Raw genomic sequence first — 24,197 nt, 5'->3', positions numbered from 1 at the left:
AGCACTAGGACAGTTCCCCCAGACATAGTCAACAGTGCCAACTGTTTATTGAAATCCACCCAACCTTCCCTGGAAGCCATTAACCTTTAATATATTGCTGGTGGCTTTAAGCTCTTCGCCTGTAGCCCATGCTCTTATTTTAGCTGGAATGCTATACTAGGCACTTTCTATTTTTCATAGAGATTTGTACCAGCTAAGGCATCCACAGTCTGAACCAAGCAGAAAGATCATAGGTTTGTGGAGAAGGGATGCAGGCACTGTTGTTACTTTTAAAAAGCTAATGGAATTTGAAGGAAGCCCGAAGTAATAACAAAAGAAGGATGAGGGAACTAAAGAGGACATTTAATAGTTGGTAATAATTCTCTTTGGGTCAACATTGTACAAAGTATGTGAGTTCCACTGGTTAGAAGTTAAGGGGAAGGGTGTGTCGGGTGTCAGCCGTGTAGAGGCTTCTGCTTCATTCAGTACCCCAATCGGTGGCGGCTACGCGAGCAACGAACATCTAGAGCACGGTCTAGTTAAATATTAAACGAATACGCTACTCAGTATATAATACAAAACTGGATGGTAATTGAGTTACCTTATCCAGATTAAATCGAGCTACTTCACTTTGAGCCAATTCAAAATGAGCCCACAAGATGTTCATACCCTAAGGGTCTTCAGTCTACATATATAGATTTTTGGTCTTGAAGATGGTCTTCCTTGATACCTTACAAGATAAGACTGAAATATCAACAGCTATAACCCACTTTCAGCGTCGTGGGGATTAAGCAGTTGATCATTACTTGTTGAATGACATGAAATGGGTTCTTACAAAAATTGTTATGAGAATGAATTTTTGTAAAGGCTAATTTCCTCTGTTTTTTGTTGTTGATGTGAACAGTTTTTTGTACCCTTGTCTTATGCTATTTATTATTTATATAGAAAAAGAAAGCACCCTTCTGTATTCGTTTGTTTTTACTTTGTGAAATCTTGATTTTGTTTGTTTCTGGTGTTTGTTTTGTTCTGCTCTAGTTTTTGATTTAGTCTTTAGCAGTTTTTCTAGATATTGAGTTTAAACAATTTAGTTGATTTCAGGCTTCTTCTTTGGGTTCTCTCAATTGATTCATTAGAAATGTAGTAGAACTGTGTATACAATAAAATACCTTGTAGGCACCTTCACCTGACAAGCTGTGTAGGGTGACACTAGCTAGGTGGCAGCAGTTTGCCCTATAACACATCTCTTAAGGCCATAAAGACCATGTTGTCTTGTAGCAGGTCAGAAAAAATCCCACTTTGCCTTCAGTGCCAGAATGTTCAGACACATGCGCTGGCTAGGAATGAACTTCCTTTAACCTGTTGTGGACAGGTAGCAGCTGCATCCCTTATTTCTTTTATGGCCAGAATGTGCCTCTTATGCCTACAGACTCCCTAGCAGAACGTAGCATGTTGTAAATGCTCTTGATTTCACTCATTGTTCACCTCCCACATCGCTGGTGTAGGAGCACCTCAGTCTGACATGTGTTTCTTGCTACTGAGTGACTATTCAGAACACCATTTTTATGCTCCATGTCCAGTATTGTATGAGGTTTCTTTAATACATTTGAAGTGCCTAGACACCTCTTCCACCTGTTACTCATGGTAATGTGCAATTTAGATGTTAATACATAAGAATTGCACCATTTCCTCATGGTAGACATCCCATTGGGTTTTAATGCAGTTAGCATTACACCTACTTAGTAGTAAGCTTATAGCATTCCCAGTGCTTGAGCATGAACGGGAGGCAAGAGTGCTGTTTACCCCTAACTTTGTAACTGATATTTAAGCATTAGTGGTCGGTATGCTTAGCGTAGAGATATTATCTCTGTGAGCAGCCGGGCTGAAGCACTGTACATTGTCTGCAGCTGTTAAAGCACTAAGTGTTTGTAGAATTGACTTCAGTAGGAACCCTTTCACCTTTGTTTTTCAAGTTTCAGCGCACAGGAACCTCGTTCCTACCTCTGCGGCTCCACATCATGTTGTTGTGCCCTATATGTATGGCTATGCTTTTGAGCTACATACATCCAAGATCGATGGCAAGTAATGTTGCCTGCACAGTAATAAAGTATTTGTGAGTGGTATTTCACTACAGTCCCCATATAAGTAGCAGTCCATTTCTTGTCGTTCTTTGTTCTTGTTCCTTTACCTTTGAAGCTATTGGGTTGGTTGAATACCAAGTTCACAGAATGTATTTCTGGTATCTGTGCAAATCACTTGAGAGGCTGCATTAAATGGGTTCTAAATGGGGAAATGACATTCTTGATTAGGTCTTTTTTCCCTCAGATGTAGAAGTCATAAGGCCTTTACAACAATATAGTTTGCTCTTTCATTTTATGTTAATACTTTTTTACTAAATTGTAAAATGTTTTGGGTTCTCAAACTCTGAAGTTAGATACGTTGTTTAAATATGGGTATGACTAGCATTAGTTCTCAAACTTCAAAGTATTTGAAAACCTCTCTGGCCGACATTTAGATTTTCAGAAGCCAAAATACAGGTAACCAGCTTCTATTTAGTGTATAAATGAGGACTAGAAAAGTTCTTGTCTCCTCCTCAGAGGTGCTGAAAAGTCTCTAAAGTTATCTACTAAAAATACTCTTTAATTTATGCTTCATATTTTCTCTTTTGCTCTTCTCTTCTCCGTCTCTTCCATTTGTCTCTGCTTCATAGCGTTTGGATACCCACAAATACTAGCAATAAAAGAATCAAGTTCATGACTAAGAGTGATTTGCAAGAGACTCTGAAGAAGATACAGAGGGACTCTAGAAGCTAATACGTTGATTTTTGTATAAAACAAATTAATACATGTATTAGGACATCACATCCATCTTATAATTAAGTGTTTTTGCACTGAATCCACCCATAAGATATGAAAATTAGAACTAGGACAGGCAAACCTACTATGACGAGTGCTTGTTATTATTGTTTAATAATACTTGAAGTTTCTGGAAAAGTTAATTGTAATAAATATTTTTGTGGTGACTGGCAGGTATGATTTTCATCATTAAAAACCCAAGACTGGAAACCTTCTGTTTTAGTAACATGGAAACTTGTGGTCCCCATAACTTTACTGAAAAGAGCCTCTGGGCTTTGGCGTAATTCACCAGTGGTAGCATCCATGCAGCCACTTGCTCAAGACCCTAGTCCTTGCAGGTTTATTTTACAGAATGACTGATTATTTTAAAGTAAATACAACAATTTAAAGTGTTTTTGGTAAAACATCTGAATGTATGTTTTTTGTGTTTTTTTAGAGTGCTCTGATGGTAAGATCATATTTCAAATTTACAGTAAAGTTCCAACAAAGGTGCAATGTTTATCATAGACAATGAGGACTTGAATGTCCAACTCTGTGCCTTACATATTTTAAGATGTCGCATCTGTGGCGAGCACAGCATTAACAATGTTGGGTAGTTTAGCTTCATGGTAAGGAGAGAGCAAGAGCCCCTGCTGCAGTAATGTGTTCTAGGGCTGGCTGTTGCTAAGATCCAAGAAGCTTGGCGACACGACTGCACAACGGAAAACATTGTTTGCAATGAATCCTTTTCTCTGCAGGGAATTGCGCGTTGTAACAACGTATACCATTACTCCGCATGTCCGAACAAAGACTTGCAGAGGGGGCAGAAGGTGTTGTATTTAAAATCCAACACCTTCCCTAATGTTGCATATACTGGAGTTGGAATAGTAAATTATACTATTCCATTGCCATCGCCCCCCCTAGAGCAAGCCGTTGTTACAATTTGCGGCGTAATGGTCTGCTTTGTTACAAAACTTTGTAATTGAATGCGCGAAAAAAGCATGCAGAATAAAGTAGCACAACTTACATATGATGAACATGATTGGCAAGAGATTTCCATTTTTGTCTACACTGCACCATGACTAGTGACAAATAATAGTTCGGTAATGTGAAGTTCATCTTTATAGCTGTCTATTGATGAGTGGTTATGAAATATTTAAAACTTGCTTTCAGAGGAAATTATAGCAGCCAGCCTATGTTGTAGTGCCTGTTGGTTCTCCACTTAAATGCGTTATTCCCAGTTGCTGATAGATTCATGACCTACCCCTCTAAAATCTATATATAATTATTTTGACTACCTTGGGGCATTGCCTGATAGAGATTCTAGAATTGCTATATGACAGTTTTAAGTCTTTCTCTTATCTGTGTGGTTTGGTTTGACATGTAATCTACACCCAGCTTGCTTGTAATTTGTTCTAAGAATTTGGAAGCCTTATCTTTGTCTACTTTATTTTAAAAAAAGGAAGTCTCTTAGCTGTATATTAAATTACCAGCCTTAACCTAAAAATATATTTGAGTCGCGTAATTTACTGGTTTGGTTTCTGAGAAGCTACAAATTGTTTTGACATTTTAATTTATAAAACAACTTGCTTGTTTCTGAAAGCACATCATTTAAAATTATTTTAAATAAATTATTTTTTATTCATGTTACTTTCATCATGAAAAGTCAAACTCTTAACTTCACCAACTTGATAATTTGGAGTAGTCTTACTCGTGATCTACTGAAGTAAGTAGTAAACCCATAAAGTGAAACCGAGGAAAAAATGAATTTGCTTTTGATTAAATGTACCAAAAATTCACTGATCAGTAAATGCATTTACTTTCCCATCTTTACACTATATTATGTCAAACAAAAGTGTCTCTAATGAGCCAAACCAACAGCTTGGTGTGAGAGACTGTGGTTCTTGTTATTTCTTGCATCACCTGGCAATTGAACCTTCTCTAGCCAATGATCTTTGGGCATTTTTGCCACCTCAATCAATGAATATTTTTAATTGTTGAAATAATTACTCAAAAGGTACATGCTTATTATAATTAAAACATGAAGCACAGGCCATGTGATCCTAAAGTACACAAATTAAAAACAAAATTAATCACATTACCATCGTATTCACACGTTAAAAATGTTCATATCCACTGTAAATGTACATATATTTTAAAATGTAATCACTTCATCAAAAAATTGAAAAAGTGCCCAAGAACCGGAGCTACATCAGATTCGATCATGTAGAGAATATGATCTGCTTAATTAAATTACCTCTTTAATTTTTTTGCTTTTGGATAAGCATTTGAAATATTTTTTGTGAAGCAATAAATTCTAGGAAGATAAAGAAAAAAAATCTGATGCTATTTGGGAAGTGTCACACTTACACTGGCCCAACTTCGATTTTCTACACTTGCACTATGATAGCGTGTGATCTCTGCCATTCATCAGCAGTAGCAAGCCTCATATGTCTGGTGAACAGGTATTAACAATATATTAAGCAATGTCCAGCTGCGATTTTAAATTTCAAAGATATATAATGATATATAATGAGCATTTTCTGCGAATATACTCTTAACTAATTTCTATAAGAAAGGGCAAAAGATTAATTTCTAATGTAAATGAATTACATCTCAAAAATTGTTTATGTCCACATAAAATTTTGTTGGTTTTTATTTTTGCTGTAAATGAATTTGGTAATTAATTTACTTTATTCCGGTTAACCTGCACCAGCTGCTTTTTGATAGACTTGATAAGCAGAGAAAATGGGAAATATCTTGAAGAAATTAACACCTACTTTCATTTGAAATTGCTGAATCCTTTGTTATTGTTTCAAAAGAGTTTGCGAAAATATTCCAGTAATATTCTTTAAAAAAAGCAAATTGTAGTTTGAGTGCCCTAAACATTTTACAATTAAGGATATAAATAGATTTGAAAAGCTTTCATAAACTGAGAAATGCAACATGAAATGCAGATTTAAACTATATTATTTAAAAGCTAAAGCAAAGATTTCCAGTAGAAAAAATGTATAGGATTGTGAATGTAAACTATTTTCTGGTCCTTTTCATACATTTTTGCGGCTCACCAGAAGGAGGGAGGGGGAACCTGTTTAAGAACAAATGTTAATATTTCCTCGGCAGGAACTAGCGTGGCTTCCTTTTATATGCATGTAATATTGAGTTATTTCGTTTCACTTAAGGGTGCCACTCACTATCACTTTAATTGACTTAAGTGAGACACAAGAATAAAAGGCTATTTGTATCATTTATTAGAGCCTGCCACTCTTAATACTTACACAAAAATGGTTTCCACTGCTTCCTTTTTGAATTTGACATTTTCGTCCTTTGCATTGATTACCTCTGTGGTAAAGTGTGTATGAGCATTGTCTCTCTTTTGCCTAACAGGGTACAAATGTAAGATCATGCATTTTTAAAGCAATTGTTTTACTTTAAAAGGAACATAGACTATGCCTTGGCCTTGCATATCGCTTACACGCAGTCTTTTCATCCCCAGGTGATATTAGACCTAATTCAATATGAAAACATTCTGGTAAGGCGAGTGCTGAACTCCGATAAGGCATTGCTAGAGAAGCTTGGTATTACTGCGGCTCCTTCGTGTTACCTGATCTATCCAAATGGATCCCACGGATTAATTAACATGTGAGTACTAATGTGGCTGTAAGGGATATGTGGAGCATTTAAGGGGGCTTCAATATTTACTCCTCAATGCTTCATGACAGTTTAACTACTTGCATGCAAGATGTTTTTATGATTGTTAGATTTTTTTTCTTAAACCACCAGTTTAAAAACTTTTTTTAACGGGTTTAAACAGATAAAATCGAAGACTTCATTATAGAGAATTCAGTTCTGAATTCATTTTGCTTAATTGCTTATATTACGCAAGCCACAAGTGTTTCTAATGGTGTGTTTCCAGCTTTTGTACACTACACTTCTGTCATTTGTATGACCTTGTTTCACTTTTCCGTGTCAGGAGACACATTTTGCATGGTTCCCTATTTTCTCTTTTACGGTCTTTTATCATTGTTTTTGTTAGTGAAGGTTTGTTTATTACAGTCGTCTTTGGTGGTAGTTTGTTTGAATATATTGTTAATGATCCTGTCAGGGGCTCTGTGGTCTAATATGCATAAAAGTTTGAGTGCGGTATGCATTTCCTATTAATTTCCTGCTGTATGGAAGGTTGGCCATCACCCGTCTTGATATGTCTATGCTACTGGGCTACCAACTACATATGCTTTTATATATTGTGGTTAACCGCTTTACCTTTTACTTTCTTTCTGAAATTATATATATATATATATATATAATATATATATATATATATATATATATATATATATATATATATATATATATATATTTTAACTGTATTTCTCTGGAAGTTGGTAAATAGATATAGGTAAGCAATTACAACTCAATATTCAGCAATATGTAGCACTGTTGCTAAAGGGTAATATGTTGGGAAATTTTTCTAATTTATGTTCTCAATATTTTGTCATACATAAGAACAGCCAGCTAAAGACTTGTCAATTTGCATGTCTGTTGTTTGTAAAGAGTTTCACTGCCTAAAAAGACCCTTAAGAATGTGTGTGAAATATTATGTTACAAATGTGTGTAATAATGTGAACATGCATATCAGAGCCCCGTTCTTAACATGACAGAGCCACTTTGAGCTAGTCACCCTCTCGGCAGGCAACAAAATATTAATTACCTGCTTCGGGAGGGTGGCTTCAAGGGCATGCAACAGTTTTGGTAAAAGTGAGTGGGACTATCTGCATACCGTAGGTAATTGAAATGCCCCTGTTCCTAAACACAGCGGCACTCCTGCCTTATGGAATGCCCAAATGTTATTGATCATCTCTATCTTGGACTTACCAAAGACCTGTGGACCCTTCTTCAGGTTATGCAAGATGCTGCCACTGATTGATAGAAGGAATGTCTTGTGGATTGTTAACCATACCTAGTAAGGCAAGGGGCGCACATTCTTTAATAACCAGTTTTCATTACAGAGTCTCTGTCACTGTCCTCTTTCTACAACTCTTTTTGGGAGGCAAAGTAAGGATTGCCCAAGAAATGCTTTGTCATACCGTCCGTCTTGGATGTAAACCACTTATCTGTCAGAAACATGGGTACTTCAATCTTGTTATATTAATTGGATTCTTTTTGTGGCAAGGGTAATATTTCCATCTTGAACTCTGTGCAGAGGCATCTTTTGGGTAAAAGTGTGCTTTATAAATGATGCATATAACAAAATGATCATGGGAACATATAGTGCAAGGTCATGGAAAAACCCTTTGTTACAAACCTTCTGGGATGAGGTTTTTCAATATGCAGTATGAAAATAGTGAGCAGTAAGGCTCTAAGTTCCATAAACTTGAACCAACAAAAGTGTTAACAGTAGCCTTCACGAGTATTCAGAACTTATAGGACCAGGCAGATGTAGAAAGAAAAGCAATCTTCTGCTAAAAGTACATCTTTCAAAAAGAAAGAAAAAAAAGACTTGTCTCGAACACAATCCGCATGAACTATCTAAGAGAATTTTGCTCCAGTGGGAGGTCAACATCAGACGAGGTCAATGTGTAATGTCTTGTGCGGCCAATGTGCAATTGAAATAATTTCAGAAAGTATTTCTTGAACTTTCCTCTTGTCTGCCCTTCCCCTCGAGTCCCACACCTCCAGATTTCATTTTATGAGCTTTGTGGAGATTGTGTAGCTTTGGCTTCTGGCTCTAGATAAGAGAAGAACTACGGTTTTATTTCTGGTGCTTTCTTGTCCCCTTACAAACAGGGCCTTGCTCAACACTTCTCTGCTCAGCAATTCTCTAGGAATGCCCTATCCTCCTCCAGTGAGTGTGGCAGTACAGTAACAAACAACTGCCTAGTTCCTGTTGACTTCTCAGATAATACCCTAGTGTTACAATGCAATATAGTTTAATAAATCCATATGTTTTTTCTTTCCCTTTATTTGCACCAAATTTAATAGCTGCTGCTGATAAAAGCTGGAAAAAAATCTTATCTCAAACAATATTGTGACTTCAGGAGGCAAGTGTCAGTCTTTTCAACCTCCATCTCACCAACTACCTTGAGGAGAACCTTCTATTGGACTCCACCCAAACAGGGTTCCGCCCCAAACACGGCACAGAAACGGCTTTACTAGCCATCACGGAAGAAGCCAGGAGGATCTTGGATCGAGGGGGGTCAGTGGCAGTGGTCCTCCTCGATCTAAGCGCAGCTTTCGACACAGTGTGCCACAAAACCCTGCTGTCCCGACTACTCGATCTTGGCATCTCAGGCAACGCCCTCGAATGGCTGAGTTCCTTTCTCAGCGAAAGAACCTTTCAGGTCTTCGACGGCGACTCCTGCTCCACGAACAGACCCCTAAACTGCAGTGTGCCCCAGGGCTCCTCCCTGAGCCCCACGCTGTTTAATGTGTACATTAGGCCACTGGCTGGGGTCGTCCGAAAATACAGTATCAAAATCATCTCGTATGCAGACGACACCCAGCTGGTGGTCTTCCTGACACAGAAAAACAGCGGGCTCCCCCAATCCAACCTGGCAGCCTGCATGGAGGATGTCAGAAGATGGATGACAACGTCATCCTTAAAACTCAATGGTGACAAGACAGAGATAATGATCCTCGGCCCTCCGATTTCTGTCGACTACGACCAGCTATGGCCCGCAAGCCTAGGCCCACCTCCAACTCCGAAGGAAGATATCAAAAGCCTAGGAGTATGGCTAGACGAAACGCTCACCTTCAATACCCAGGCAACAAAAACAGCAGCAACCTGCTTCGGGATTATCCGAATGCTGAAAAAAATCTTGCCGATATTGCCCTTTGAAGCCAAGCAGGTCGTCATTCAGGGCCTCATACAATCGAGGCTAGACTTCAACAACGCTCTATACCTGGGGCCCCTGAATACGTGCTGGAGAAACTGCAACGCACACAGAACTGCGCCGCTCGCACCCTTCTCCAGATCCCTCACAGACAGTCAGCTAAGTCAGGGATCAGGTCTCTCCACTGGCTCCCTGTCAGGGAGAGAATAAAGTTCAAAACCCTGTGCATATCGCACCAAGCCTTCCATAGAGCTAGCCCTGAGATCAATCACTCACTTCTCTCCCCTTACTGTCCCGGTAAACCCCTTCGATCCACAAATGCATTTCTTGGTGCAGTCCCCAGAATCAAAAGGTCCAGAGCAGGAGGCAGGTCCTTCTCGCTTAATGCTGCCAAGCTATGGAACTCTCTTCCCCTCTCACTAAGGTCTAACCCTATTCTCTCGTCCTTCCGCAAAGAGTTGAAAACATTCCTATTTAGAAATTAACCCCCTCCTCATCTTCCTCTTCTGTTCCTCAGAGCTCCTTTTCCACTATCAGCGCTTAGACGCCCTCAGGCAGCAGCCGCGCTATACAAAACCCCTTCACTTCACTTCACTACTGTTGAGTGTGGTTGGGGAGCTCACAACCTGGGCTAGAACTCTTGACAGTTTGTGGTCCATCTGTGACATGAATCTTATTTATTTTTATTTAGAAAGTTTTCTGTAGCACGAACATGACCACTGATGGTATCAGAGAGCTTTACAGTTTATACATCAAGAGGGATACAAGCAGTCAAAACAGAACAAACAGACGAAAATTCAGTCTTGTAGAGCCAGGCATCCTTGATAGCCCTGGCAGCTGGGACACATCTGTGACCGCAATATCCAATGGAAAAGCCCATCTAAGGATCATCAGAAACAATTTGACTTCTTTTTTGAAGAGGACAGTGGAAGGATTCACCCTGACTTTGGGGGGTAGGGAGTTCCAAATCCCCGGTGCAATACCTGAAAAGGCTTGATTGTAGGTTTATCTTTTCTTGAATTTTTGTGGTTTGAGCAATAGGGTGCTGGTGCTTCTGGAGGCTCTCGAGTCTTATGAGAGCTCCAGTTTTTGAGTGAGGTACTACGGGTTTTTTAAACGAATGGCTTTGTGTGCCATGCATGCAATTTTTAACTGTATCAGAGCTTCATAGGGGAGACAGTTCAGGGGTAATAGGTCTGGCGATATATGTTTCTATTTTTTAGCGCCTGTTAAGAGCTAACAGCAGAGTTGAGGGCAACCCTACGAGGAGCGTCTTCACTCTGGGCAAGCCGTAAAGGGTTGCACTGCCATAGTCCAGCTTTGGCATCACTAAGGCTTGCACCGCAACCTTTAGGTCATGAGAAGAGAGAAATGGTTTAATTTTCCTTAAGATGCTGAGTTGGAAGTTTGCACCTTTGGTGAGGGCACTGATGTGCTTCTGCATGTTTAGACTTTTGTCTAACATTATTCTCAGAGAGGTTGCGGAATCAACGAGGTGCGGTGTACAGTTAAGAGCAGTAAACTGATTCATCCATTGTTCTATAACTGGGGATTGCTTGTGTGGTGCGATTAGGAGGAATTCCATTTTGAGAGCATTTAGCTTCAAGTGGTTATGTGTCAGCCAGCTTTGTCTTTTCAGTAGGACTGAGTTGTGGGACTTGATGTCCTCAGGGGAGGTGATTTTTTTCCGGTATAGTTGGGTTTCATTAGCGTACGTGTGATAGTGAATGCTGGATGCTTTCAGGATTTCTGTCAGAGGCTCCATGAACAAGTTGAAGAGCGTGGGTGAAAGCGCTGAATCCTGTGGAACTCCCAACGTGACCGAAGAAGGATGAGAAAGGGACTGGTTCACCTTGAAGCTTGGGGTTCTGTTATGAAGGAATTAGGAGAACCAGTTTAGTACAGGCCCAGACAACCCCATCCTGTGTTCCAGGATTTCAATTAGGTTATTGTGTTTGACAGTATCAAGTGCTGACAATGTCGAGAAGGATCAATAGGCAAGATTAATTTTGATCCAACATCCTTAGCTCATCATCTACAATGTGAGTTTGCAAGGTTTGGAAAAGTCTCCAGGATGGGTTGTTTTTGGGGGGGGGCAAGCCTGCTCTGGCACAGTGAGATCCAACCAAGGAGGAAGAAGGTTGTCTGGCGAACTAATCAACAGGTGTTCAAGGGCAGAGCATAGTTCAGCTTCAATCTTAGTAGTCTTATCCGAGAAAAAATCAGCTAATTCTTCGCAGTTCGGCCGTGTCCCTCGACCCAGTGCCGAGAGATTAGGATGAGGCTTGATGAGTTCGAACAGTTTTCTTGGACAGTTTTTTGTTTGCTCTAGTTGATTTCTGAAGAAGTTGGCTTTCGAGCATCAGATGCTTTTGTTGTAGATGCTTGTTAGGGATCTCAGGTGGTTGAGATGTTCAAGGGAGGGATAGGATCTCCACAGACTAAAATTCCTTCTTTCGGTATTAAGGCTATCATTGAACCATGGTTTGGAGACCTTGGAGGACAGTCTTTTTAGCTATAGTGGCGCCACTGAGTCTGATACATTTGTCAAAGAGCAGTTATAATGATCCGTAAGGTCATGGACATCAGACATGTTCGTAGGAGGAGGCAAGATGTTATCGCAGGGAGCAGTCAGATTGTGCAAGTTGATGTTTCGTAGACATCTTTTCAAGTGTTTGGGTTTCTTAGGCTGGATTCTACTAGCTCTTCCTCTAGGATGAGGAAGGTGATGCAGTAGTGGTCTGTCCAATCACACAGGAGGATCAATTCCAGAAAAATGGTATTAGACTTACCAATGACAAGATCTAAGGTAGCTCCTTTAATATGCGTGGAGCTGTCACAGATTTGGATTAGGTTGAGGTCTAGCAGGAAGGATTTAAGGCTATTGACCTCCACATCCTTCACATCATTCCAATGAAGGTTGAAATCTCCCAGGAAGAACTGAGATAATGTCCATGATCTGTTCTATGAAGGGAAGGTTGTCGCGTGGCGGGTGGTAGAACGTGTGCAGTTTGCATGTGTGATTGTTGCTACCAGCCACCTCAATACATAGGTATTCACAAGACGGCAGGAGATCGGATTGTAGTAATTTTACTGTGAGATTGCTACGATGCATACAGGCGATGCCTCCACCTTGTCCGCTTGCTCTATCCAACCTAATGATATCGTAGTTGGGAGGCACTAGAATGTCCAGGATGGGAACAGCAGAGTCATTTAGCCCGGTTTCAGTCAACTTTACAGGGTCATGGCCCTGTGCAAGGATGAGGTCGGTAATGTCAGCAGCATGTTTAACTGCCAATCTACAGTTGAGAAGCACGCATTTGAGTTTTGTGTGGGTGTCCATTGGGGCAGATAGTGTGGTAGTGACTCGTGAGGTTGTTCTCATTTAGGGCTCTGTTTAGCCTAGGTTCCCTGTATGGGTCAGTAGGGATAGTTTCAATTTGGTGCAAGGTTCTTATGGTGAAAGAAGGTGTCAGCTCATATGAAAGTAGGAGAGAATGAATATCCCTATCTGACCGGGAGGCTCTACTTCTAGAGGGCCGTGAAGGGTCGTTGGTATGGGGAGTGGACACCAAACTAATGGGGTGTGTGGGTCATGTAGGACGATAAACGATGATATGAGGGGGAAGCTGGGAGCCAGGTGCACCCTTTAGATAGGAGCGTGTGGATACGTACCTCTGCCTTAAGTTGTTGGCGGCAGAGTGAGATCTCCAATGTCTTTCAATGAAGTGTGGGAATGGGATTGGGAGGCTAGGTTCAAGGGACCCTGCGGTGGTGGAGAGCTAGTGTATACGGGGTACAGTAGGCCGGCGGCGGATGTATTCCGGGACTTGGTGCTGGAGGCTCTGAGGGTTGGGTGGGATAGAAGGGTTAGACCAATATTGACCCCTAAAAGCCTGTGGGAGCAGGCTGGGATTGAGGTTGAGCTGGGGGACGGGATCGCAGGGATAACCGGAGCGATGCTGTAATCTGTGGAGCTAGGAGAATTAGAGCTAGCTATCCTTGAGGAGGGGAGGGCATGCTGACTAGTATGATGGCTGTACTGAAGAGGCTCCTTCTTATTGGGCATTGAAGGAGATGTGTAAAGGTAACTAAAAGGGGGCCCTTAGGAGATAAGGGAGGCTCAGAAGATGGGTATAGTATGATGTGGGATAGACTTTGAGGAGACTGGCGGACCACTGGGGAGCCAACCGTTCCGAGGGAGGTGGCGTATTTGCTGATCAGTCACTGTATTCATGATGTTGGGGGGAAAAATCCCCATTTAAAGGTCCTGTGGTGCCACCCCAACGCAGAGTTGTCAGTTAATTTATTTTCGCGCCAGTGAGCCCAGATCGGGAGAGAGCTAATCCCAGTCATTTTTTGGCATTAACTTTTTTTTACTTTTATTAAAGTGTTTTATTCGAGATTTATCTCCTGATGTGCCAGTGATGATCACAAGGAAAGCTGGCTCAAGCCCTGCTGCGCCTATCTCCGGTAAATGTCTTCCTCTGGTGTGTTGAGCACGATCACGACACCAAGATATGCACCGATTGTCATGCCATGCACCCCAAGGCCTTGAAGGAGCGATTCCTTAAGCTCCTTGTTGCTAGATGTACGACACCATGACCGTCTCAATCCCAGCCGAGAGGAAGGTCTCAGGAGCCATCTATCTTCGTCGCAGTCAAAGTCCTTCTCCAGTAAGTCCCACAAGAACAAGATGAATAATAAGTCGAAGAGGTCTTCAACTTCGCCCCCGTCTGGCAAAGTCATCTGACGAGACAAGGAGAGTCTTCATTCAAGCCTGCCGCTGCGTTTGAGCCTTGGCCGCCTCCCTGAATTTCCAGGAACCAGAGCGACCCACTCCCAGCTCTGAGAATTTTAGGAGGCCATGCACCTCCAATTCAGGCAGCCCATCCCGCTTGAGCGACTGGGCCCGCGTGTTCTGGAGGGGCCACTGCTGGGGTGTGAGCTTTAGATTTCCTTACAATCTAATGTTAAAATATATTAAAAGATAAGTAGGGTGCATGAGAAAGGGCTTAGGAGGCAATGAAAAGGGAGTGAAATGCAGATTGTAAGCTACTAAGTGAGAGAAATCACAATATTTTGTAAAATAGCCAACATTTTTGACGGCTTTCACAAGACATCGATTTTTTTGGTCTGTTTGTTAAAAGTCTGACAGACACCTCACCATACCAGAGTGAGAGTACCTGTACTTAATAATTTACCAACAAATATATTTATTAGGGGGGTGTAACCCCCCCCCCCCCCCCCACCCTGAAGCTGCGCTCCTGCCTTTAGGATATGACTTGGGGAAGAGTAGGAGGGGCCACTAGGCCCTGAAGAATACCAGCCGCTAGACCCCAACATGGACTGGTGTGAGGAATTGGTGGACACCAGTGGACTGGACAACTCCCCAGATACTGGCATGGTCTCTTCTCCTACCCTGGCTGCGGAGCTGTGGTGTTCAGACTAAATCCCAGGAAAAGAACAGAGCACGAAATGTGGCGCAAGATGTGTGTAAATAGTAATGGGGGCACAGGAAAATGAGGCCTACAACGTGCACAGTTAGATTAACCTGGGGAAAACTACAATGGGCCATGGAAGAAACGCACAACTAACTTGAGCAAGCATGAACAGTTTCAATTTTCTTCTTGGAAAAAGGAGAAATTCAGAGGGCGCAGGTCTAGGATAGGACGATGGACTCCATCCTTTTTGGCCACCAGAAAGTAGCACAAATAACCCACGTCCTACTTCTGGTGTCTGCAGCTTCCCTATGACTCCCTTGGCCAAGAGAACCGCCACTTCCTGGCAAAGTAAGGAGTGCTGGTCCTCTGTCAACCTGTCACTAGTGGGTGGCATGATGGTTGGAGGGTGCACTAAAGAGTTTTGGAGGCTGCGGCTGCTGGGGTGGGGGTGTGGTGGACTGGCCCAAGCTTTGGCTGCCCGACCAACAGGGTCTGGGGGTACCCTGTCCTTGGGCATGCAGAGTCTGGGGAGCTTGCTTACCTTGGTGGCTGGGCGGGAAAAAAATGTGACTAGAAGAACCTTCCATGGCCACGAAAGGAGCAAAAGGCATACTGGAGTTGGTGGGGGGCGGGGCGTGGAAAGCCCCAAGAACCTGGCTGGGGCTCTGCTATCCTTGAAGAGTTTCAGCGCTGAGGCCGCCTTGTCTTCAATCTTATCTGAAGCTTACAAGAAGAGTTCAACCACCTTGAAACTTCATGCACATACCAACACAGCTTCGGCAGCGTCATTGGCTGCTCCACAGAGTCATGTACTTATTGTAGATCTTTGTCTGACAACTAGTTGGACTGCCATGCATGGTTTTTTTGTAAGCTGCTCTCACTGGGAGTATCTTGCCACAATGATTCGGCTTTTTGCCAAGAAGTTCTCTGCAAACTATTTACTTGACGCCTGGTCTGGTGGTATACGCCGTGATCTGCTCAGTGTTTATGGGAGCTGAACATGAAGTTCCATAACAGTACGGAGACCTCAGGTGGAAACATTACTTTTGTGGACATTGCGGTATTGCGAGTCCCGACTGTCTTCTTTACAGCAGCCACATGCCTTCCATTCAATACATGTCATGTCTCGGAAACAAAGGAAAATGTCAGGACCAGTGTTCCCTGTAACGCGCGCGCACCTTGCTGACCCCGAGCGCGCAGAGACCCGAGGAAAGCGCGCACACATCCTGTGAGTGCTTTCGCGTCGCCGCGTTTAAAACGCGAGCGGCGCGAAAACGGCAATTCCGTGTTTGGGGGAAAGAACATAGATTGAAGAAGCTCCGCACTAATGGGCTGTGGCTGCGGGCTGTTTGTGGCCCTTTGTGAAAACATTTGTTAATTGCAGCGCCGTCATGCCCTGCAATTAACTAACATTTTCACAATGGCTCACAATCAGCCCCCAACCGCGCTCAGTTAGGAGAAGACATTTAGCAAGTCCAAAAGCACGAAAAGTCATGCTTTTGGACTTGCTAAATGTCTTCACTTAAGGGAGCGCAGTCGGGGGCTGATTGTGAGCCATTGTGAAAATGTTTGTTAATTCAGGCGCATGACGGCGCTGCAATTAACACATTTTTCACAAAGGGCCACAAACAGCCCGCAGCCACAGCCCATTATAAAACAAATCCAGCAAAAGCAAAGACGGGATTAGGCGGTGTCTCCCGCCTCTATTTTGCCGCCATTTTCAATCATGTCACCAGCCCCTCCTCGCTAGTGGTACAGGTCTCTGTTGTGGCTGGCTCGGGCAGATGCATGTGCGCTCTGCTCAGCTGACAGCTCGGGCGAGACAGAGGCCATAGCTGCCAAGTTTTAAGATTGCTATGGGGGACATTTTTATAATTTCTATGTAATCTTGAGTGATATTTCAACAAATGAGAGTGACACCTTCAAGCAAAATCAAGCAATGAAGATGACAGAAACATAAATATAAGACATTACACCCCTCAGATAGCTGTAATTACTTTTATTTATAGGTCACTCATAATTACACTGTAATTATGAAAATGTCACACACAAGCAATCTGAAACATTGGCAGCTATGTGTAAAGCACACATCGTGCTTTTGGGCTTGCTGCAGCCAAGCCTCCTAAAAGTTATACACAGCAGTAGTTGGCTGCCAGATTGTGAGCTGTGCATGGAGATGGACGAAGGCCGCTGCGAGGCTTTGCTGCATGCAGCTGACTATACATATAATGAGGGTGTTGTCCTCGTGTGAAGAGTTGGATGCCGTGCATGTTCCTGGCCTCCAGCTATTTTCAGGCATCAATTAAAATGTCTAGATAACTCTGGTGATTATTAGTCTTGCTGGAAAGAGATAGAGGTTTGTCTAGTGGAAGTTTTGACACATCCAAAGGTCGCACAGTGGGTTAAAATGTCTCCTGCTAAGAACATGTGCCATGCAGAAAACAAAGTGAATAAATGTAAATAGGGCGGTGGGTTACAACTTCTGTAAGAGAGCTAATTTTGTTACTTGTGGTTTGTAAGTCAAAATCCTAATATAGAGCATTGAGCTATTAACGGGTGGGGGAATCATATCGCCCGGCGCCCGAACCATGTTGTTTTTATCATTGGGCAAGAAGATTTAATCTCTGTTTTGTCCGACGGACAAGTAGACATTAAATCACGGAAACAAAACAGGCTGTGGGCACTCTGGGGCTCACAGCTAGTCATAAAAACTCGCAGAGAGCCTATGAAGACTTTGGAGGCATCTGATTGGCTAGCAGCCCATGACTTCACTGTGCTCTAGCCAGTGATTGGCTGGGGAGTGAAACGTCACTCAGTCTCAGCAAGCCTTTGAACTTCGGGACCGCAGCGAGCGAGGCAATTATAGATTCAGGTAAAATAAGCACTATGGTGCCCATCATAGCACTGCTAGAGTGTTATTTTGCTGAGCTTGCGTGCAGATTGCTCTGAAATATCGAAATAGAACTTGCTTGCCTGCTGACCGACCGTGTCTAATGCGGCGTCAGTGTGGCTGCAGAAAGTTCAGACTTGCATCGCCACTGCTAACTGCGCACGTTTACATTGGTGTGCAGAGTGGATTAAAACTCCCTTTCACACCAGACGTGTGACACAGATTGGGCAATTTCCCTCACAAAAGGGCAATATCTTTCCCATTTGTGTGAGAAAATGCTCAATTGGCCAGTGCCTATTTATAGGGCTTAATTTAGCCCAATGTGTGTATTTTCTTTTAAGCTGCAGCGGCGCCTCAGGAGAACTGTTCCCTTCAAAGTTCATGGCGGGCGGCATGGGCACGGCACACATCTTGCTCCACATCAGTGCCAGGACTTCAGACTGATCTGAATGCGGGGTTAAAATACATGTGGTTTTGAAAAGCGAAAGTAAAATTCGCCCCGTCACTGTGCTGATGCCGAAGCCATAAAGCTCTTTGTGACCGGGATTAGAAGTCACGCTAGAAGTCTGTATTTTTGCTGATGGTCACGAAAGGCTCGCCAATTCCACCACCAAGGAGGTATCTCTAGGGGTGGCTGTGTTTTGGCTGCAATCAGCTTTGTATTTACCGGCACAATAAAGTGAGGCAGAGCTGCACTTAAGGGAGAAGGAAGAGCGCATACAGTAGCTGTTTAAAAACCTCCGACATAGAAAGCGAAGGTGGAGGTGCAAGGAAAGTAAAGCGCATGTAGTGAAATCCTGTGATCGACATTGGCATAAAGTTAACTGTGGGCGTGTGCTTATGTGGTACGGAAGGGCGCTTTCTAACAGAGTACAAGGAGCACTGTCACAGTGAGCCACATATTGTTTAACTTTGCAAGTTCAGCCGCGCTCCGAGCAGAGAATGCCTAAGGCGAGTGACGGGGTCACAGGGTGGCACCAGATTTACCTCTAGCAGAAACCTTGGTTTTCATTGTGAAAACTACAATGATTGCCTTATTATTGTATTGGCGCCTGCCAGAATAATGTCCCATTTGCAGGCTCTGCATTAGTTAACATATGATTTAATATGATTTCTCATGCAGCTGCAAATAAGGACAAGTGGTTTTTACAGGACATGTAGATCTCAGTGGCATTTTGTCCCTTGGACAACTAGATTATTTGGAAAATTCCACACCCCTGATTAACTGTCATCAAACAGCTGCGTGTTAACTGCAAGTATTATGTTAGAGCAATATGTTTTATTGCCCAGTCTTTTATTATCCTAATCTTTCCAAAAGGGTTTATTTGGGTAAAAAAACAATTCTTGTTTTTAAGAGAACCTCTAACACATGGGGGCACATTTTGAATTCTGAATTCGTACTTTTCCAGAATAAGCATTGTTAAACTATATTGCCTACTAGTATCGATAACTCCTACACTACACCTTGTAGTCTGGTCTGATGTAACACTTCCAATACACTGATTTACACACCTATGATTGTGTCTGTGCAATGTGTGTATTATGTAAAGTGCTCTGACACCCTACACTGGTATGAATGGTGCTATAATACTAAATTAATCAGAGAGCCAGTGGTTCTAGAGACTTAAGGGCCGCTATTAAAGGGTGCTAGTGAGGGAATCCATGGTAGAGGTGGTTATTGGGGGGCGCCAACAAACATTGTCACACAGGGCTCCACCAGTGTTAAAGACGGCCTCGCTTGTGCCTAGTTGAAGTTGGCTGACCAAAGTCCAATTGAACAACATGCAAAGCGCACGTCGTTCTTTTGGACTTGCTACATTTCTTTTAGATATCACGCAAGTTAGAAATCTCTCTGCTTAGCCTAGTGTGCCACCTGGCTGGTATTTTGTTGCTTCTTTCCGTCTGTGCATCCAGATATACAATACAACAAGTAACATTACATCTACAGCAGTAAAATCTTATAATGGTACTATCATTGGAGCCTTGTGCTTTTCTAAACCCGAAGTGTACTTGCCTGTATAACCAATTCATGTAATGGTGTGTGTCTAAATTGCAAACCTGCCATAAGACCCTTAACCACATCCGCGCTAGTGGAATTCTCCTTATATGCTGAGATTTCTAAAAGCCCCTTATTCATGACGAGCTGGGCTCGTCATCAGTGTGCGAGGAGGCTACACCATGACGAGCCTAGCTCGTCATGAGCCTGGAAGGGGTTAACGTGCCGATTTATGTGTGAAAATGCAGTCTTTTCACTTGTTTAAGCATGAGTTTGGAGTGATATTTGGCGCCGCACCCACATGCACGGTCTGGTTCCTGGCGCACATAACCATGACTGCAGCGCACAGAGACCCCACAGTGCCGCACACAGAGGAAAATAATTAGAGGGAACATTGGTCAGGACTGATGCATAAGTAGGTGAATGGATGGGTGAAGATGAAAGGCACAATCAGTAGGGTCCACCGCAAAATAAATTTAAAGTGGCAGGGGTTTTGTGGAATAGATTTAGGTTCCGACACTGCCACAGGCCTCCCACCCCCTCCCATCCAGCTGTTAAAGAGGCAGTGTCAGAACGAATCACTGTGCAGTAATTTATTTTTGATCGACACCTTCAAATCTCTTTTTAATTACAGAGAAAATCGAAACCGAAAGTGGCAACATTGGCAGGGGAGAGTTTTTCCACGCTCACCTCCTCCACATCCCCTGTAGGGTCGTTGGTTTAGAAGATCCTTGTCTCCTTTGTACTTTAACACTGCCACAAAAATTAGGTAGAAGACTTGAAAAGTTTTGAATCTGAGTTGAAAGACTGTGATTCTCAGTCATCAAGAGTTGTTGAGTCTTTCGGGCGCTAGAGGGCGCACGAGTGGAATGGCCGCCATTAGATAGGCTCCTACTCCCCGGATTCATTATCCTCAATAAATCCTGCCAAACTGGGTTGGAACTGAGCTGTTGTGCATGCCAAGGCTGCCTTCTACCCTGAGGCACACTTGCTGAAAGTTTGGGGCCGATCGGCTGCTGTACGCCGGCGGTCGGAGGCGCTGAAGAGCTGACCGGCTCTGAGACGGAGCCTGCGGAGTGGCACTGAGCGGCGGCGGTGAGTAGGGCAGACCGCGGCTCACCACGAGGGCGGTAGGCCCTGAAAGAAACGGAGAGGATGCTACGGGCGGATGCGGCAGGAAGTGAGGCTGAAGGTGCGCCCTCTGACCGCGGTACTATCGGGTGCCGTTCCGCAAACCCAAATAGCCTATACACCGCTCCATGGCCCTCTATGTGGGCTCTCTCAATAGCTACTGAGCACTCCACCTGAAGACTGTTGTGGCCCGACGGCATCTGGGGGCTTGAGTTTCACTACAGCGCCGCAGCGCGAACGTTGATTTTCCGGACCAGCGGGGAGCTATGCTGCCGAGGCGAGGGCGACTGTGTTGGGACCTCGGTGAGTGGCGCTGCTGGCACTATTAAGGAGTGCACTAATGGCCTGCCTGGATGTTTGAATTACGAAGCAATACCCCGTGAACCCCACGTGTCTGCACGTCTCAGCAACACTTATCTGATTGAGTTCTTGGGGAAGCTGAAGTTACAAAGAGTCAGAAAACTGCAGGTGCCACTGAGGCGAAGGCCTACACACCAAATTCTGAACGGGGGAGCACATGTTAGAGGTGGTGAAGTGCCTAATGGGATGACACAGCCACTGTAGCTGTTCTGATACCAAGGCCTGGTGGTGGCAGATGGTGACTGTCTGCTGACAGTGAAGAGCATACATCCCAAAAACAGCGGCTTATACTGTGAAGGTAATCCCCCGCTGGTGTGCCCTTTGGTGCAGTTACTGGACAGACACAAGAGCAGGCCTCTGACGCTCATTGTCACGCAGGATACAAGAGTGAAGGACATTGCACACCTGACGGTGGCCTGATCTGGGTTGGACAGCCCATAGGCCTGCTTCTGGTCCTTTTTCAACGATGGGGAAGCCGGATAACCGCCAGCCTAGACTCACCTTCGAAGTTACAAAGAAAGGACCTAAGAGGGCCCCAGAGAGCTCGGAGGCACAGGGAGGAACTGAGGACTCACCGGAGCTGGACATGCGCCAAATCCTTTTGGAGAGGAGTCAAGGATTTGCCACTGTGGTGGACAAGGTGGACCGCATGTCCTCCAGACTAGACGCCCTTGTACATAAGGTGGACCAGCACGAGGATCGCATCAAAGAGACGGAGAGAAGAATTTCGGAGACAGAGGATATAACTGCCGGTCACTCCACACAGCTGACAAGGATGGACAAACTACTGCGAGATATTGCTGCCAAGAACGAGGATGTGGAAGCCCGGGGGCGACGCACCCAAATCCAGACACTGGGCGTATGGAGGACTATATTGAGAAGTTGCTACTAGCCTCTATAGGTGCTGACAAGTTCTCTACACAATTTATAGTTGAGAGAGCGTACAGATCCTTAGGTCTCAGACCGGGGCCCGGGGCCCCCCAGGCCGATCATCGCTCGGTTGCTGAACTATCGCGACCGAGATGTGGCGCTACGGGCTGCGCGAACCCAAAAAGAGCTGACATATAATGGAGTCTCCTTCTCCATATTCCCGGATTCCACTCCAATGGTGCAAGAACAACGGCGCAAATTCCTCGGGGTGAAGAAAAAATTGCATGAGGCACAAATCGACTACGCGTTGTTATATCCTGCCCGACTTCGAGTGACGCATCAAGCAAAGCAGTATTTCTTTATTAACCCGCAACAGGTGGAGGACTTCCTGCAATCCTGGCGGCGGGGGAAAAAGGGTGGACTGTCTCGAGATGATGCACAGCGGGATCAGGAACACAGCATGGACAATGAGGACTGACACCCACACATGGCTGGTCGGAGATAACATGGATTGCTGTATCATCGCGCTGACATTAACACTTAGGATTGTACTATACTTCTAAGGCGCTCAGGACTAATGTTCCACGTTTCAGAAGAGCGAAGAGTGCGGAAGACAACAGACTCGATATACACCCAGTGGTAATGTATACCGGGGACCACTCTCTCTCCTCGACTGGTGCCTAGGGGGTGGTACAGGTCCGAAGGCACGAGGGGAAGAGAGGGGTCGTGATGCTCTTTGGAGGTTCCCCCAGAGGGTACTCCCCCACGGGGTATTTTTTCTATGTTACAGATGTTGGGGTTGGGAGGAACATGGGGATGGGGGGAGGGTACATGTATACTGGCAAGTTGGGGATGCTTCAGTGGGAGGGGGGTACATCTCAGTATGAGAGGGAAGCGGGAACTAGTTGACTGTTCTGAGCAGGGCACAAGGCAGGCAGGATTTGCAAAGGTGGGGAGGGACTGGGAGGTTGGGATGGTTCCACACGGTGAATATTTTACAGACATTGGGAACAACCCCACTGATGGTCACCATAGGAGATAATTCGAATGCATTGTTAACGATATTGTCATGGAATGTTAGGGGTCTCAATAATCCAAGGAAATGCAGACCGATATTGACATACCTAGACAGACATGGTGCACAGTTGGTGCTGCTACAGGAAACGCACATTCCCCCACACACCACTCCTTCATTCGCGAGCCGATGGGCAGGATGCAGATACTTCTCATCCTATTCCTCATACTCCCGAGGAGTAGCAATATTGATTAAACGTAATGTTCCCTTCCTCTTGCAGGGTGAGACCACGAATGCAGTGGGAAGATATGCGATAATTTGGGGCAGGCTTGGTGACTCCACGGTTACAATTGTGAATTGCTATGCTCCCAATGTGGATACGCCAGAATTTTTTGTACTCCTTTGGGGTAAAATAGTAGACATTGGGTCCACACATGTCATATGGGGGGGGGGGATGATTTCAATGTGGCAATGGTGCCTACAGTGGACAGGGCGGATGGCATGGCACAATATCACCTTAAATCAAGAGAAGTGCTACAGGGCATAATGCTGGAAGGTATGCTAGTGGACAGCTGGAGACACTTACATCCCCAAACCCTCGAAGGTACATACTTTACTTCACATACAGGGACCTGGGCGCGTTTGGACTATTTTCTCCTGACACATCACTTTGCAGGTACTATATCCTGCGCAAAACACTTAGCCCGCACATACTCAAATCACTGCCCTGTGGTAGTTACATTGCAGATTCCTGGCCTCGACCGTCCTACACCGCCTTGGCGGTTACATCCCACTGCGCTTCTGGACTTCACATTCAGGGAGGAACTGCGCAATGACATTGCTGATTT

General features: G+C 44.0%; 1 protein-coding gene across 2 annotated transcripts in view; it reads left to right on the top strand.

Moving 5' to 3' along the window:
- The window catches only part of QSOX2 (quiescin sulfhydryl oxidase 2), a 252,134-nt gene that overhangs the window by 126,087 nt on the left and 101,850 nt on the right, over positions 1-24,197 (top strand). For both annotated transcript variants that reach the window (XM_086921012.1, XM_086921013.1), the window contains one exon: positions 6,307-6,452. In XM_086921012.1, the coding sequence (XP_086777138.1) occupies positions 6,307-6,452 (146 nt within the window). The remainder of the gene's footprint in view (positions 1-6,306; positions 6,453-24,197) is intronic.

The sequence above is a fragment of the Lissotriton vulgaris genome, chromosome 5 (genome assembly GCF_964263255.1).
Source record: "Lissotriton vulgaris chromosome 5, aLisVul1.2, whole genome shotgun sequence".
NCBI lineage: Eukaryota > Metazoa > Chordata > Amphibia > Caudata > Salamandridae > Lissotriton > Lissotriton vulgaris.
Note: the sequence above shows the minus strand (reverse complement) of the source record. Positions and strands in the feature narration are given on the sequence as shown.